Consider the following 16,898-nt stretch of genomic DNA (forward strand, 5'->3'; position numbering starts at 1 on the left):
GTCAAGAATCATAGTTGGCCTAATGAGTCTAAATTGTTGCAGCTACTTATTTTGAAATAGTCCCCGGGTAGTTTTGCTTTTTTCAGCTGTTTCTGTTTTGCGTCTTCTTTCCTGTTCAAAAGCTAACTAAAATATGTCAGAATGCAAATTTAATTCTCCAGCCAGGGTAATAGGATTGCTTCTTCAATGTTGTTGTGCTGGAGGCCAGCCATGTGTATTTGGAAGGTGTTAATCAGTTATTCTGTGTGTCACTTATCCTCAGTTGCATTTGTTTTTATATTATGGTGAAACGTATTTTAAGTGACCTTTTAGAGATGGTTTTCTAATACAGGAACAGAATTGTACTTGATACATTTGAGAGTCCTTTAGAACAGTTGTTTAAAACAGGTGGTTGCCTATAAGATCTATACAAGTTTCATTCTACAATATGTTTTATATTAATTTCTTAAGCTCATGGTAGTCTCTTTATAAATAGGTTTTAATAAGAAATAATAAACTATTACCATTTTTAGTAACTCATATTTTACTAATTTGTAGTCGTTGCTACCTATTCAAGCCATACAAAAGAACACCACTTATTTTACTGGCACTGGTTTTTACATTTAACTTATTTCCACTCAGTCTGAGTAATAACTTCTGTTACAATCTAATTTTGGTCTTTGGTTGCTGTTCTTTTCTCCTGTGGGTAGAGTGCATCTTGTTCTTATCCTTGTCAGACTGAATTAAAGTAGCATTTTATACAAGAAGTATTTAATGTGTGCTGTATTGCAGCTTCTCCTTGGTTCAATGGGGAGCCTCCTTGGTCTTTGGAATTGCTGGGTAGCAACCATCAGAATAAGCAAATTTGAATGAACAAAACTCTTATTTAGGTCTACATTTCAAGAACAGTGCTTCCTCATCTAGCTTCAGAAATTAGAAGTTTCTTGATAATTTTAGTTCTTGAAATGGAGATGTGGAAGGGAGAACCCTGTTTTATGCCAAGTTTTTTGTAGATATTCTGCATTGTTCAAGCCAAAAAAACCCAACAAAACCACAAATCCATGTTCTTTCAGTAGTATCAGTAAATATCATTAGGGCTGCATCTTCTGTTCAACACCTCTCTACTTGGTTATCTGGTGTCAGTAACAACTTTGGACTCCTGATTCACTGGAGAGCAGGCAAGTGTGACAGGCTTGTTAGTTGGGCTACTAAAGGAATACTCAATGCTAAAACCTACCCTGAAAATGCAATTTTGTTGTAATCTGTTAGCTCTAATACATACATTCTGTCTGCTTATTGGATGAAGAACTAAAATGTGAAAGCCCCAACTGCTGTCAGGTGATCCATTGTCAGATTTAGTGTGCAGAGCTTTTCCATGAACAAGGACACGTTTCCTATACATCATCCCTTCTCTCTGCCAGTTCTGTGTTTGAAGCAGACAGGTTAATGAAATACACAAAAATCCTGCTTTCTGAAGCTCTCAGATAGCGTTCTTGTAAATTTCAGTGTCTGACATGTCCATAACATAAAGATGGAGGCATAGTGAAGAGAGAGTGCTATTTACATCCACATACCTGCAAACAAAATCACAGTAATTTATTTCTGGCTTTATAATAGTGGCCTTTTAGTACCACCTGCTGGACAAAACTAAGAGCAGCATTTGCTATGTCACTTTTTTCCCTAAGATTAAATCATACTTGTGACAGTATGTGAGCTCATAGATTCAGCAACATATTTTAAATGTTTACCTTCATTGGGATAGTCTTTTTTTGCAATGTTTGTAAATTTCTTCACTTTGTCAGCAAATCTTTAGACATCAAATATTGTCATTGTTTTTCTCCGATACTTTCATACAGTTTAAATATATTTTTACATATTCTAATACACAGACAGATTTTTTTATTTGAGCACATACAAGAGTGGGCTTTGAAAATCTTGCTAAGAGATGCTATTGAACTGATTTTTTTTCCCAGCCTTCTGAGAAATTAAATTTTAACTGTTATACTAAGCTTTGTTTTTCAAGTGAGTATCCATAGAAGAAGGAATGCCTTGATAAAACTGTAGGAAATATAAAGCAGCTAAACCCAATGAGGAGGTTAACTGAGAAAAATAAAGATTGAATTATATTATTTGTTTATGCTGAAATTTCTTTTGTTCAAAAATGCCGTTATTCATTACAATTGTGCCCAGCTGTAGTATCTTGCCAAATGGTTTCAGTGCTAGTCAATAAGATTACTGAATAGCTGGTCATTTTACTAATAAAATAATTAGGCTTTGTATTTTTTTTAAAAAGATGAAACCAAATAAGTAAAAAAACCTGCTTTTAGGCAGCTTAGTTTCAGCCTATGGTTTTCTTTGAGATGTCGCCAAGCTAATCAACTATTATTTTCTATACTAAAATAGTAAGAAAAGTATAAAGTAATTGTATGGAAAGAAAACAAGTTCATTGTATAAAACACATAAGCATAGCAAAGGTATTTATATTTCTATCAAACGCACACTTGGTTAGATATCGCATATGGAGATTCTAAATGTAAACTCCGTTTTCTGCTTATATTGTTTCAGAAATCAAAGAAATGTAAGGCAGCAGAATCGGTCTCTCAACAAGACACCCCTGAAGGTAACGTTGTCACAGCTATAATTGACATTTACCTTCTGAGTAATTTAACAAGCTTATGCTTTAGCTTTTTTTAATTCTGTAGATTCTCCAGGACCATCAGAAGTAAAGAGTGCAAAAGATGACATGAACACTAATTCTGGAGAAAGGAAACAGATTGTCTTCACAAAGAGTACAGGTTGGTGTGTATGTTTCAGTTTAACTGGGAAAATTTTCATAAACTGTTTTCCTGTGCTCAGATATTTATAGAGATTCTTTGTTAGCTATTTGGGGCCAAATTTTCGACCAGGCTTTTACCCTGCGTCCCTCTGTGTATGCGCAAAATGGCTCATACATACCCATGCAACCACATGTTGCAAACATGCTTGAAAATTCTAAGGGAAGCATGTGCAGAGTGTTAGAGAATTTGTCCTTATAAAGCCCAGTAAGAGGTAAAAGTCTAACATTTTTAACACTCCCCATGTGTGCACAACTTTCCAAGGGATGTGTGCAGAGTGCATTCCGATGTTTGCATGTGCACCCAGAAGCCTGGGTCTGACAACTGGGTCCTTAATATCATTCGTATTTTCTTTCTACATGTCTGTTTTACCTATTGTATCTTAATCAGTTCCACTTTGTGGTGTTAATACCATTATTTAGGAGTTGAAGAAGATTGTTTACTATTTCCTCTCAAACCATAAAAATGTCAAAGTAATGTTTAAAAAAAAAAAAAAAAAACAACACTTCCCAAAATAAATGACCCCATGAGGGATTTGTTCAATGCATCATAGAAGAGGATTTAGTGTAAAATAAGACAGGGCCACCTTATGGTTTTCATTACCAATTCCAATTTTTATAGGATTTAACTTGGTAAAAATAAATATTCTTGCCCATCTAAGTATGCAAGATTGGTAGTGGTGAGGGGAGTTTATAACATTTGCAGAAAATTTGTTGACACTTCCCATTAAATCTGAAGAACAACAAGTCTCTTTTGACATTCATTTCAAACGAGACTTACCAGCTTTGGATCTTTTAATAACTTGATTGCTGTTCTGCTACATGTCAGTGAGAACACTGGAGAGTAACTTCAGGACATACCTAATGTATTCAGCAGCAGTTGGCTACCCATTAGTCCAGAGAGTAGCAGTATGACTTTAGGTAATATATATGACAAAATTTAATGTCTCATTGATTTTTTTTTTTGTATCCAGAGTTTAGAAATGAGATTCAAAATCACGTAAGTTACAGTAGGAGAAGACAACATTTTCTGAAGAGAAAGTCATCTAATGTTTGATGAATCCAGAGATAGTTCAATGATGAGCAATAGTGCTTCTGTGTAGTACGCAGAGTATTTTCATTATAAGTGTCTGGACCCCTGCCTCTCCCCAAAGAACTACTGAGTTCTTCAGTTTATAAATGATGATTCTTAAATTGATATTTTATCCTAAATTATTATTGCTAGTAGACCTCTAATAATACTAACTCTAATCATGCTTGAAATAATTTATCAGAGCAAAGGAATAATTGCTTGACCCTTTTGAAATGACAGGTCATTAATTTATGTCTCTGCATAAATAGGTTGCATTAATGAACTGAAAATAAAATCCAGTAAGGGAAAAAGAAACCTAGGTAGGTTAGGAGCCGGGTGGAAATTAATTTGCTGAATGCTGGGCCCTAAAATTTCCATGGATTTATGGGATCCATTTTGATTCTTTCATATATCTTGGTGCAGTAGTCATTCTTGGTGGGTATCTTTGAGTTTTTGTCCCCGAGGGTGAAGATAAACCTCTTCATGGAGTTATTTTTTAGGGTAGGGATGGGTACTCCAAATCCACCTTTTGTTAATCCTCTCCAGTCAATTAAGAGGGCATTTTCCAAAATGAGAAGGCTAAGGTCCATGATTATTTAGGATTGTATGTGCAATTCCTATGATTGCATGCACAAATCAGGTAAATGTACATGCAGATATGCTCCAAACTAGCAATACACATGCAACTGTGCCTAATTTACACATAATTGCAGTAATTATGTGCAGTTTCTGCCAGACTTGTGTACACATTTTTTGCTTGTGGTCTAAAGCTTCTGCTTTTTAAAAATCGTGCTGTACCTCCGTCCTTGGAAAAGACTGAGCATTTCTGCCAGTGTTTGCAGAGAGGAGCTTCTATATTAGCAGTAAATCCAACACACAAAAGGAAATGGCATCAGAAACAAAGGGATGGGTATTTTTCTGGCTTGAATGAAAAATGATTAAAAGACACATGTTGTTGCTTATCAATGACTTCATTAATGATAAAAGGAGTAGATAGATTCCCAAGTGATAAACATGTCACGAGTGTAGCTTTTGTCATTTGATAACTAATCTTAAAACGATAGCTGAAGAAAAATATCCTCCTCCACTTACTTGCTAAGACCAGAGTTCAGGGCTCTGTTTTTTGCATACAGCAGTAGATGTCAATACTATGTTAAGCAGTGCAGCAGGGTAAGGGAGGGTGTACATGCACACACAGTGGAGGGAGATGTGCTTTCCTGTGTGTAGATTTAGCTGCCAATTTTGTGTGTGCAGAAAGAGGTACAAATTACGTAAACTAGAAGCTACCTCATACATTCATGAAAGATATTCGTAGCTGTCAGATTTCTGAACCAAGCCATCAATAAACTCATCTTCCAGAGGTGCAAAAATGATTTTTTTTAATAGCTTAGGGGGGTTTTTAGATTTGCAAAATTAGAGAAATAGTATTTTTGTTTCTTTTCTAGAAGCTAATGGAAGCTCTTCTGCATCAGGAAAAATCGGTAAAGCTTCATCTGGCACCACCAAGAGATCCATTGGCGACAGTCAGGAGAAATCAGAGGCATACAAGTCTATTTTTACATCACACAGCTCAGCAAAACGCTCGAAGGAAGAGTCTTCCAATTGGATTACTCACACGGCATACTATTTCTGAAACAATTGTGTGCATGATTGTAACAGTCATTCTTCCCCAAGGCTTTTTCTGTGTAACTCTGATACAGGGTGTTCATTGTAATCTGATGTTATCTCGTATTATTCAGTTTGCAAGTTGTTTATAAACTTTTGAATAACCAGTGTACTTAGGTTGTTTGCAGCTACTGTTAAATAAGAAATAGATGGCTAAAATCCATGTCTGGTAATGTGACTTATTTTAAAAGATTATTTACAAAAAGTATAATTCTTTAGGGTCAGATTCTGCCATCCTTAGTTACACTGAGTAGTATTTTACTCTTGGTTGCAGTTCCAGTTAGGATTGCAGAATCTGCTTACTAGTAAATATATCCTTCTATGCTTTTAATGATTACCTACACAATTTTAGCTGCAATTGTAATTGAACTTCTCTTTGTGTTAAAGTCTGAATTTAATTTTTGTAACTTTGACACTGCTTGCTAACAATAAAACCCCCCACAATATTTCCTTTCTTACATTAACTAATTTGACTCTAGTCAAAACCAGTACACGTCTCTCTTAAAGGTGCTGGAGGTCGCTTTGAATTAATGCATGTCAGGATGGAGTCATTTGGAAAGCTCAGTGTGATCTCAGAAATAAAGTAAAAACTTTTACAATCGTCTCCTGTTCCATTTCAAAGGAGAATGGCAGCGAGGGAAATGTTTTGCTATTTACTGCTAAATTATTTTTAAAGAAGGCCCCAATATCGTTGTTTGTTCCCCCAAAAAGTGTTCTAGCTTTTTTCCCTCTTGCATTAGAAATACCAAGACTGGGCTTCCATCTTTTTGTTGGAGAACTATGTGGGATAATGGGTTCACACTAGGCTGAAACGTGAGCTGGAGCTTTCTTCCTCTCAACTGAAGTAGCAGAGGCTGGTTTTTGTACACCATTAAGCAACAATTTGCCTTTAATTAAAACAAACTGATGGATACAAATCTTTTTACCTCAACTGCAAAATATGAACACACTTATTACCGTAACTTTGGATGTTTTGAGAATTTGGAGAAGCATTTCGTTCATCTGGTTAAAGCTGTTTTATGAGCCTAGCACATAAAAATGAACAATTAAAAGATTGGTGATTCTGACTCAAGGGTTTGTGTGGAAGAGAGAAGAATTCTACAGAGGACTCCTTGGAGAAATCAAGATCAAACTCAGTTTTTAAAAAAAAATATGATTTGCATCTGTGCAAAGAAAACTGCCTTTAGCCTGTCTGCTTTGTTTTTAATATAAAAAGTCCAAATTTATAGAAAACTGAGAGTCCCTTTTACATTTTTAAATGATTTCTGTGCCAAGTAGCAGTTTTGATTTAAGGGGGAAGTTTACAGATACTGTACAGTGCAAGGTATGGAAATATTTGCTTCTGAAATCTATTTTACTTCATGTTATTTCCCTATTTTTTAGAAACTGCAAGCCTTTTACCACACTATGGCTACTAATTTCACCCTTTTTTTTCTTTTTACTCGAGACAGGCTAGACTCTGGAAGTCCAATCTACACCTTTCAATGAATCCTTCAGTTTCTTCTTAGAATCACTTTGCAAGAGTATGGAAGAGTGTTTTGATTATTCTTCTTTAATAATTACATGATGAATCTGACCTCATTTATATAAAAAGCTGTGGACTAAATTTCAGAGACATCCCAAAAGAAGACATCACAATATCTCTGAGTGCAAATATTTGCACAGCAAAATAGTGTAATTACATGTGCAAATGCTCACCCAGATGTGTGCATTCTTTTATGTGGATAAACAGATGCATCTGCAAACTTTGGGGGTGCATTAATACCATTTTAAATTTGGGCCCTTTGTATCTTCAAATGCAGTGGTAATCTTTCTTTGCACTTTCTTGCCTTGCAGATTAGTGAAATGTGCTGCTTCCAAAACGACTGTAATCCATGTTTCTTGATTCCTATCCTAAAGCGTGTAACAGGAACTGAACATGTTAGGCAGTCCAATTCAAATCCAAGTCAGAATTGCCTACCTGAGTGATGCTATGTGCATGTACAGCAAGGCACAGTGACTTGTTCTTATTTTGACCAAGTCTGTCCCTGTAATTTTGACTGAAATATGTGGTTGCTTTTGTCATATGACCATAAAGGTTCCCGGTAGCCTAGATAACATATGTCAGTGCTTGAATAGAGCAACTTTTAGCTGTTAGTCATCTTTCATTGTCATATGTTTTCCTCTGGCCCCTTTTTTAACCTTATTTGAAATTTAGCGATCCTTTTTAAATGTTGCAAAGAGGCCTGTGGCACCTTATAGACTAACAGACGTATAGGAGCATGAGCTTTCGTGGGTGAATTCATGGATGCATCCAACGAAGTGGGTATTCAACCACGAAAGCTCATGCTCCTATACGTCTGTTAGTCTATAAGGTGCCACAGGACTCTTTGCTGCTTTTACAGATCCAGACTAACACGGCTACCCCTTTGATACTTTTTAAATGTTAACTTTCCACTTCCAATTGTTCAGTGGTCTAACAATATTCAATGCTGTTATCCAACAATACCTACAAAATAAAAGCTGGAAGCTACTTTTTTTTTTTTTTTTTAATGTTATAGCCTTTGTTCAAACTAACCAAGCTAAAATTACAGTAAGTAGTAGGCTTTTAAAGCTACTGCACAACGATGTTACAGTGTTACTTTTCTGTGTGACAACAATTAATTAGCCTTGTAATTTATTTTGAAAAGTGTCTTCCTTTATGATCAGCAGTAATTAATGGGAAGTTTAGATGATTTGTTTATACTTGTCTATGTGGTCTTTCTGATTCATGTGTGGAGAATGCAACTGATTATTTTGTAATTATTTTGAGACACAATTAAGCATTATTTCCATGGGAGTTTGTCATGAAACCTACATGATAAGCATTTCAGTTGTCCAAATATGTTAACAGATAGGATACATACAATTAATATTCCAATCAAGTCAGTTTGAGGCTTAGTTGAGTTTCAAGGAAGTACTTATCCATATTTTATATGTGTGTGTGTAATTATATATATATATATATAAATAATGTCCAGCAATTAGCTTTGATCTTCCCATTTTCTGTATGTTTTTTCCTTGTCATTCTTTTCATTTATGATGTAAGCACAAACGTTGAGTTCAGCCTGGTACAATTCAGAAACTGACAGTCCTTTTATCTGCAATCTAATCCTGCTTTGGAATATCAGTGTGTTCAAGCACCCCTTTTTACGATATGTAGTAGTCCTAGGGCATAATGCTTATTTTATTTTGATAATTTCTTTGCCAAACCGTGTGATGATGTAACTATAAATATTTAGCATGGGAACTGAGCGGTAGAACCCTGCAGATCCGTGGGTATCTGCTATATAGCTGCAGATGGGGAGATCTGTGGACCATTTCAGCTAATAGCAGCATGGCTGCGGATACAAGTTTTGTATCCGCGCAGGGCTCTGACGGTAAGAGCCAAGCGGACAGCTGTGAGGAAGCGAGGCACAGATCCTCCACCTGCCCTGGGCGGGGAGCCTGGGAAGTAGGGACACTGGGCAGGGAGCTGCTTGGGCCCCACGCCCAGGGCAGGTGGAGGGTCCGCCACGGCTCCGCACAGCTGCCTGCCTGGCTCTTACAGTGGCTGGGCTGCGGCTCCGAGCCGCCCCCCGGCCAGAGCCGGGTCAGACAGAGCCGCACTGGCAGCTGGGGGAGGCTGGGACATTTGGCAGGGGGCGGGGACAAGGGCACTGGGCGGTGGCTGCTCGGGCCTCCAGTCCAGGGCAGGTGGAGGGTCCGCCACGGCTCCGCGCAGCTCTCCTCGACCTGGCTCCAGCCGGGGGAGGGGCGGCTTGGAGCCGCAGCCCAGCCACGGTAACAACCAGGTGGGCAGCTGTGGGGAGCCACAGCGGAGCCTCCACCTGCCCTGGGTGGGAGGCCCGAGTAGCTCCTGGGCAGTTCCACGGGTCTCCCCCAGGTCAGCATGGAGCCCCCGGGGAGCTGGGGGGAGCCGCGGTGGACCCTCCACCTGCTCGCGGTGCGGTGGGGAGGGTGCAGAGAGCAGCCCTGGCCTTGTCCCCCTCCCCCCCACACACACACACACATACACTCCCCCGGCTCCTCACCCTGCTGAGGGCATATGGAGGGTCCACAACTCCGCATGGGCTCCCCACACGGCTCTCCCTGACCAGACCGGGGGGAGGAAGAGATGCCTTGGAGCCTCAGCCTGCAAATCCATGGATAGCCACAGATCATTTTTGCTGATAGTGGGTCAGATGCAGATACACCTTTGTGTATCCGCACAGGGCTCTATTGATGGGAGTTTTGCCATTGACTTCATTGGAGCTGGGGCTTTACCCCAAGCATCCATCTATTTAAGCAACATTATGGAGGCATTGGAAACAACTCCATAGCTACAATTATGTGGAGTTTTTCACTTGAGGTGGGATTAAAATCCCCCTTTCAGGGTTCAGTAACACTGAATGCAATCTACAAATTTAGCACAGTTTCTATTCAGAGAATTTATTTCACAATGATGAGTGAAAATACTTTGAGAAACTGAAATTTATCCTTTTTTGAAATTTCACCTGACAGTCCCCCTTCACTTTGGCTCCTTATAACTATACAACGATCAGTTACCTCATACTCTTCTATGCTCTAATAAATTTGTTAGTCTCTAAGGTGCCACAAGTCCTCCTGTTCTTCTTTTTGCTCATACTCTTCTACGTCAGCATCAATTCTTGCAGATGGCTTCTCTGAAAATTTAGGCTTTCCAGGTGAATAAAGCTTTCCCCTCCACTTACTACATTTTGTTTTTCCTCCAAGACAAGTGGATCAGTCAGAATCCACCAGGTACATCCAGTATCAGCCACTTTCTCCATGGTCCACTGCTCATTTTTTCTCCCTAGTGCTGCTTTTCCACAGAGATCCTCAGCTGGCTCCCCACTCAGGGGAGGCTGGCTCGGCCCACAGAATGGGATATGCTGGTTTTAGACTCAAGCTTGGTCTGCGCTGTTGCCAAACCAATCTGCATTTGTTGGACTAGCTGGGGAGTCTGTCTCATCTGACCTAACTTTCTCTTCACCCTCCAGCCCAGGTCCTGGACCTGGCATGGGTTGGGAAAGGAGCGGGAGTCCTGGATGGATTGGGAGCCTGGCTCATCAGGTTGTGATTCTCAGTTTGTTGCTCCTGAGTGGTTCACCAAAGAGAGAAGCTGCTTCTTTAAGTGGAGTTTGTCAGGGAATTTGCTTGTAAGTCTCCTCCTCTCCCCATTGCTGATAGGGACAGGTTTCTGACTCCCTGTATGACCTTGGCCAAATCACTTAACCCGTCTGTACCTAGTTTCCACATTTGGAAAATGTACATAAAGTTTACCTACCTTGCAAGGATGCTGTAAAACATCATTGTAATCTTTGAAAGAGCAATATATTTATGCAAAGTGTAGTCATATTATTGCATTGAAAAAGGCAGTTGTAATAAATTACATCCACTACAGACAGCACAAGGATTGCTTTTCCATAAATTAAACATTAAAGACTGGCCTAATTGGGTATGGGAACAAGCACCTGCTTTAGATTAAGCTTAAAGTAGAATGGCTGCTAGTTTAGCATCTTAAACTTCCCTAATGACTGTCAAGAATGGCAGGAATCCCCACAGAGCTAGTTTTAATTAAAAAAAAAAAAATCACAACCAATTAGATATCCTTTAATAGCCATTTTGCACTTTATATCTAGTGATAAATTCTTTGCACCATGTGAGCTTCCAAAATGCTGGATCGAATAGGATGGGGGTAGCCTTCTTCCAACTCTCCTACCAAGCTAAAGAAATGCACAACAGCTTCTTGCTCAAGTATTCAGACTAAGCAAACTGGTCAAACAGATTTAAAAAAAAATAATCTTCAATATCTGGTCTCAACCTGGACATATTCATGTGTTATATAAAGCATGCTGAACTCTACAGTCTAAATGGTTCTCCCTCCTAGTGTGGTGTCAAGTTAACAACCTGAGAGTTTTTTTAAAGTGTGTTTCATTGTTTAAACGTATTTCACTCATGTTAAGGTTAACGTGCATTATTCAGACTGACAAAAGTGCTGAAATTACACGAAAGTGTTTGTAATAATTAGATCACGTTTTTGATTGGCAAAGGGGGATGGGAATGTTGGGAGTTTCAGTGCTTCTGAATGGGGCTGATTAATAGCACTGACAAGCCAGGCACAATGCATGCTTGTGTGGTTCGAGCAAACCCCATACAGCTCTGCCAGGGCTTGAGTCCTAGTTTCCATCTTGCCTGCTCTTCAGCTGTGCAACCTCTCATGAGCAGAAACCGCCAGTCATGGTCTGTGTAATGTGGCATTTATGTGGACAAATTATTTTTATTACATTCATTTCTAATATGTCCATCACTGTAGGATGACGGTAATCCCCGCAAGGGGACTTAATTGAAGCAAATAACTTCTGAAACTTTCCAGAGATGAAAACCTGAGCCAGCAACATACTGCATTGCCTAGTCCAGCTTTTATACCTAGAATAGTCTCTATTTTTTCATGGTTTTCATTGAGTATATAAGATGTAGCCTTAAATGTTAGTTCCCCTTATTAGCAAATCTGTAACTATTAGAACTGAGGATGAAATCTAATGGGGGTGGAGGAGGAAAATAGGTTGTCCCATGTCTGTCTGAGACATTTTTATACCTTCCTCTGAATCATCTGGTGCTGGCTGTTGCCAGAGCCATGATACTGGATTAGATGGACCTTGGGTCTGATCCAATGTGGTATTTCCTATGTTCCTACAAGATAACACCATCTTTCTCCCCTTTCTTAATATTTGAACTAGTTCTCCTGTTTAATGGCGTGAAACACAGTTCTGCTTGCCTTTAAATTAGGACCAGCAGTCTGCACTGCTGGGCTAGATAGACCTGTTAAACCATTTACTTCCCCTCTCCTTTGGGCATAACCCTACTTATGCCCCATCAGGTCTGTACAGGCGGCCGCTGCTCCACAGGAAGAAGAATTCCTTACCTGTTAATTGCTTTCTGTGACCCAGTTCCACCAGTGCTGTTTGTCAAATGGCTAGCTTCCTTAGGTTCTCTTGTTACTGGCTTGTTCAAACTTTAAAGTTCATGCATGACATACATTTGTTTCATTGGAAGCACTGATTGGACAAAAAATGTATGGAGTGGGGTGATGGGACTGAGCATAGGAAGGTGTTCTTGATCTGATTGTTGATCTACCTGATTTGCATATGGGAATGGAAAGAACTGAACCCATCTAATATTCAGAGGAAATTTAGCAGGTAGGATATTCTCATCTCAGGCAAATCCATTCCTGGTTTAGATCTACTGACATCAGTGGAGTTACACCAAGGATGAATTTGACCTGTTACCTCTATGTGAAACAAATGTCTAGTGGAGAGACTATTTAAAAGGCAGCTCGGTGAGATGAGAGACTGTTAAGCTGAAATAGGAGTAAAGGGTTGAAACTGAGCCAAGGAAAAACTCCTAACACTGAAATGCTGTAAAATAATTCCCTGGGGGAAGTGATGGAAGCCCTAATAATTTGAATCATTTATAACTCAAATGGCCAAAGCAGCAGAAGACAAACTGAAGGGAATAACATTGCAGAGACAAATTAGGGGGGAGGATTTTCTCTCTAGTTACAATGAGATGATCTAAGATCAGCCAGTTTTAGCCTTCCACCTGTTTTGGGGAAAGGTTAGGGGAAATAGTTTCAGTATGAAGCACTTACTATTCATGTACGTACCTGAGAGCTTAGCGAACACCTGCCTCTCGCTTCTGCAGTGTTACAGAAATCCACCAAAAGGCAAGTGAGACATCCAGACATGCCTTACTATTATATTTGGGCTTAATGATCCCCAAAGTGAGCTGTGCTTTGACCCAAAGGGGGAGGATTTAAGCTTACACACAGTTTACTTGTGAACTATCCTCTGAAGTGTGTGAAGCTGTATTCTTGGGTCCTGTCAGGAATATGGACTTGCAGCTGTGCCTGTTCAGTCTTCAGGCAGCCTATGCGCACAGCAGGGCCACCTGTTTCACTGATGAAGTCAGCAAGCCTGCTTTTAACCCCAACAGCAACAACTGATCTCTGGCTACTCAATGTACATGCCCACAGCTGTGATCTTTTCTCTGCCTCCCTCGCTCCTGCCTTGTTCCCAGCCTTGCTCCTGTTCTGCCCACTCCAGCCCCGCTTGTTTCCTTATTCCGGCTCTGACTCCTGGTCCCTGGCTCCAAGCTCTGACCTTCGGCTTGTTCCCTGAGCGCCATCTCCAGCTTCGACCACTAGGCCTAACCACCTCTGTTCCAACCACCCCTCACATCTTGGTTCATGACAAGTGCAACCTGTTCTTAGTTTGCAAGCTCTTTGGGGCAAGGACCGTATCTGTGTTTGTAACACCTGCTACCACAATAGGGCTGGTTAGGAGTTCTGGGTGCTATAATATTAATGTATTTCAAACTCTTGCTGAAATTAAATAATGTGTCTCAGCCTCTCTTGGGTGTAGATATTCAGTAGGTCACATGATTTTTACACAGCTTTCAGCAAAAATATTGCGGAGAACATGAGCTGCAGTTGATAACCTTATCCATTTGGTGGCACCAAAAGTACAGCCCAGAGAAGCACAGTTCTGGTGCAGTTTTGTAGACGAAAGCCTGTAATTATTAACATGCGGTGAAAAAAGAAAGCATATGACAACTGAGGAAACCCTCCATAATGCTGGAACAGAGCATTGCATTGCATTGCATTAAGGTATATATTTATGAATGAATATAAATGTGCACAACAGAATGAATTCTGCGTACTCTCAAGGCTCTGACAGCAGATTAATACGCATTTACTGCATTATCTCCCTGTCTCTTTTCATGTCCCACCACATCTTGGCATAGCTCAAGCTACTCGCTCAGCTGTTCCTCTTACTGTTCTCCCTCCTGTGTCCACTTCAGAGATGACCCCCTAGCCCTGGTACTCCCTTCCTGACAATGTCCATAATGCCTCTTGCTTGTCATGTAAGTTCTCTCACATTCACCTCTTCAGGCTTGCCTAAGTATAGACTACAGCTAAAAATATTATCAGGAAAGCTTTTGCTTTGTGTCACCACCAAGAAGAATGCACTCGCCTCCCGTGTGATGGTGTAATTAATATTTATGTATTATGGTATTGCCTAGAAGTCCTGAAATACCAGCAGAACTCTGTTGTGCTAGCTAGGCCCTGTACAAACACAGAGGAAGATACAGTCCCTGCATTGTAGAGTTTACAGTTTAATTTTACTGACTCAACTTCTCTCTACTATCCCTTCTCCTCTCTGTTACCTTTTTGTGTTGTCTTGCCCTTACCTATATTGTAAACTCTTATAGGCAGGGACTCAATATTAATTGTTCTTTGAAGCAGTATAAAAATGATCGGCAATTAACTTCCACATTTTAAAAATATATGTGCAGGTTAAGATACTCTAACTCATCTATACACCCCCTGCCCTCCGAATCTTGGCTCCATAGGAAATCTGTACAATGAAAATCCCCCACTAAAAATTTGATTCGGGATTATTAAATCATTTTGAACTGTGTATTATATTTTTAAAACATTAAATATGTGATAACATTTTATAAAAGTCTAAGCAAGATGAATCAAAATGATAAAGTTAAACAAAAGGTTTAGACTTTTCCCCGTTGAAAATGTTGTTGTGAATTGAAACAAAGTCCCATAAAACATTTAGATTTTGACAAAATTGCATTTTCTGTTGGAAAACTGTACTGTTGAAAATGTTTCAACCAGCTCGACTTTCAATTTTTACTACTTTAGGTTTGGTTTAAGGTCATGTCAAGTAGTTTTGATCCAAAATCTAGATGTGGGATTTTAAAAAACCTCTTAGAAATCTTTCATAAAATTAATATTTGCAAATTGAAAAACACGCTGAAAATGTTTTTCTATTTTAAATATAAGTGTTTTGCAGCATTGGCAGCCCAAACATTGGAGAGTATTTAGCTGTTACATGAGCACCCAAAGGTAAAATTGAAAAGAAAAATTATGCAGCAGTGAAACTGACAAGTCTAATTGCATTGTTAAAACAGAGCAAAATGTAGAAAAATGAATAGTGAAAAACAAATTAGATTTATAAAATTATTTCAGTTTTAATAATGAGATTGAAACACACATGAGGGTTGGGGTTTTAAATTTTAACATGTCAATGTACCATTAAGTGTGGACCAGGATGGAAGGTACTCTAATGAATTTATTTTCATTATACAGCATTAGTGTATCACAAACATAAAACAATTTTTGATAAGATGGCACAATGATTTGACTTGCTTGGAAGCTCAAACCGTGCAAAAGCTGTTAGGATGAGGTGTGTGATTTCATACAATTGCAGGGAGGAAGAGATTAGTAAGTATCGGTCTTTCCTTTCTTCCTCTTATGCCTTTTCCCCATGACAAAATACAATATAACCAATAGTAGTACTATGAGGTAGACTTTGCTTAAGTGTTCTTATTGAGGGTGTCATGGAGCAGGTCAGAGCCCTTGACAGTCAGGCTTCTGGTATAAAGCAGCATGGGAGGACCCTTGAAAGTCAGTGTATTACAACAGTGTATTATCCCAAAGGAGCCATGTTGTCATTGACAGCATTGTTGTAGTTTTGTCAGAACTATAAAGAAAAAGACCAAAATTGTGACACATGCCACCCTGGTGCTACAATCCTCCTGGAAATCAGAGCTTCCTGGGTAAATTATTCTGTGGCAGTAACTTAAACAGCATCAGCAGGGGAAGAGACTCTGGCTGGGTAATGTAGTAACAAGCCTTTTACATCTAGAACAATGGTTCAAATCCAGTCCACGTCCAAAGTGGCTGAGTCACTAGCATCTGTTGGCTGGCTGATACCATTAGTCCTATTCCAATTGCTACCCCTGTTGGCAATCACAGCAGAGGCTGAAGATTGACTGTGCAGTGGTCTGTCATCTTGCCCTTAGAGGACAAGGGTGGGGGGGAGGAACTGGTAATCTGGCACTGCCCCTGCCTTTGATGTAACTGCTCTGTGGATGAACATGCTTTCATTCTCCAGTGCTCTACTCAAGCTGTCCCTTTTATACTCTTGCTGATTTTTTTTTAACCTATAAGAATAGTTCTTTGGTCACTCGAGAACCCCCCAACCATCTGGCTTATCCCTCCAAATGGAGCCTAGGGTTTCACTAGCTGTAGTCCTAAGGCCTATGGGACTTCTCCACAGGCAGTCATGTTAACAGCAAAAGCGTTGACATTTAGCTTGCATTGCAAGACTGCCAAGAAACAAACCATAAGAGCCATCTTGTTTCCTCTGCACTATGTCATTCTCTGATTCAAATGTTACCTTGAAAATCACCGCATCCTTATATGCTGTTCTTGTTCTCTTTCCTCCAGAACATGCTGAAACAGTTTTAACG

The 16,898-nt window shown here is 39.5% G+C and overlaps 1 protein-coding gene across 2 annotated transcripts in view; it reads left to right on the forward strand.

Annotated features, from left to right (window-relative positions):
• RTF2 (replication termination factor 2) overlaps positions 1-5,995 on the forward strand; it is a 56,023-nt gene extending 50,028 nt beyond the window's left edge. Inside the window, exons 7-9 of one of the 2 annotated variants that reach the window (XM_005284209.4) lie at positions 2,545-2,599; positions 2,682-2,774; positions 5,330-5,995. In XM_005284209.4, the coding sequence (XP_005284266.1) occupies positions 2,545-2,599; positions 2,682-2,774; positions 5,330-5,517 (336 nt within the window). In that variant the 3' untranslated portion in view covers positions 5,518-5,995. The remainder of the gene's footprint in view (positions 1-2,544; positions 2,600-2,681; positions 2,775-5,329) is intronic. The other variant, XM_042858375.2, reaches the window with a different exon arrangement.
• Positions 5,996-16,898: the final 10,903 nt, after the last annotated feature.

The sequence above is a fragment of the Chrysemys picta genome, chromosome 13 (assembly GCF_011386835.1).
Source record: "Chrysemys picta bellii isolate R12L10 chromosome 13, ASM1138683v2, whole genome shotgun sequence".
Lineage (NCBI taxonomy): Eukaryota > Metazoa > Chordata > Testudines > Emydidae > Chrysemys > Chrysemys picta.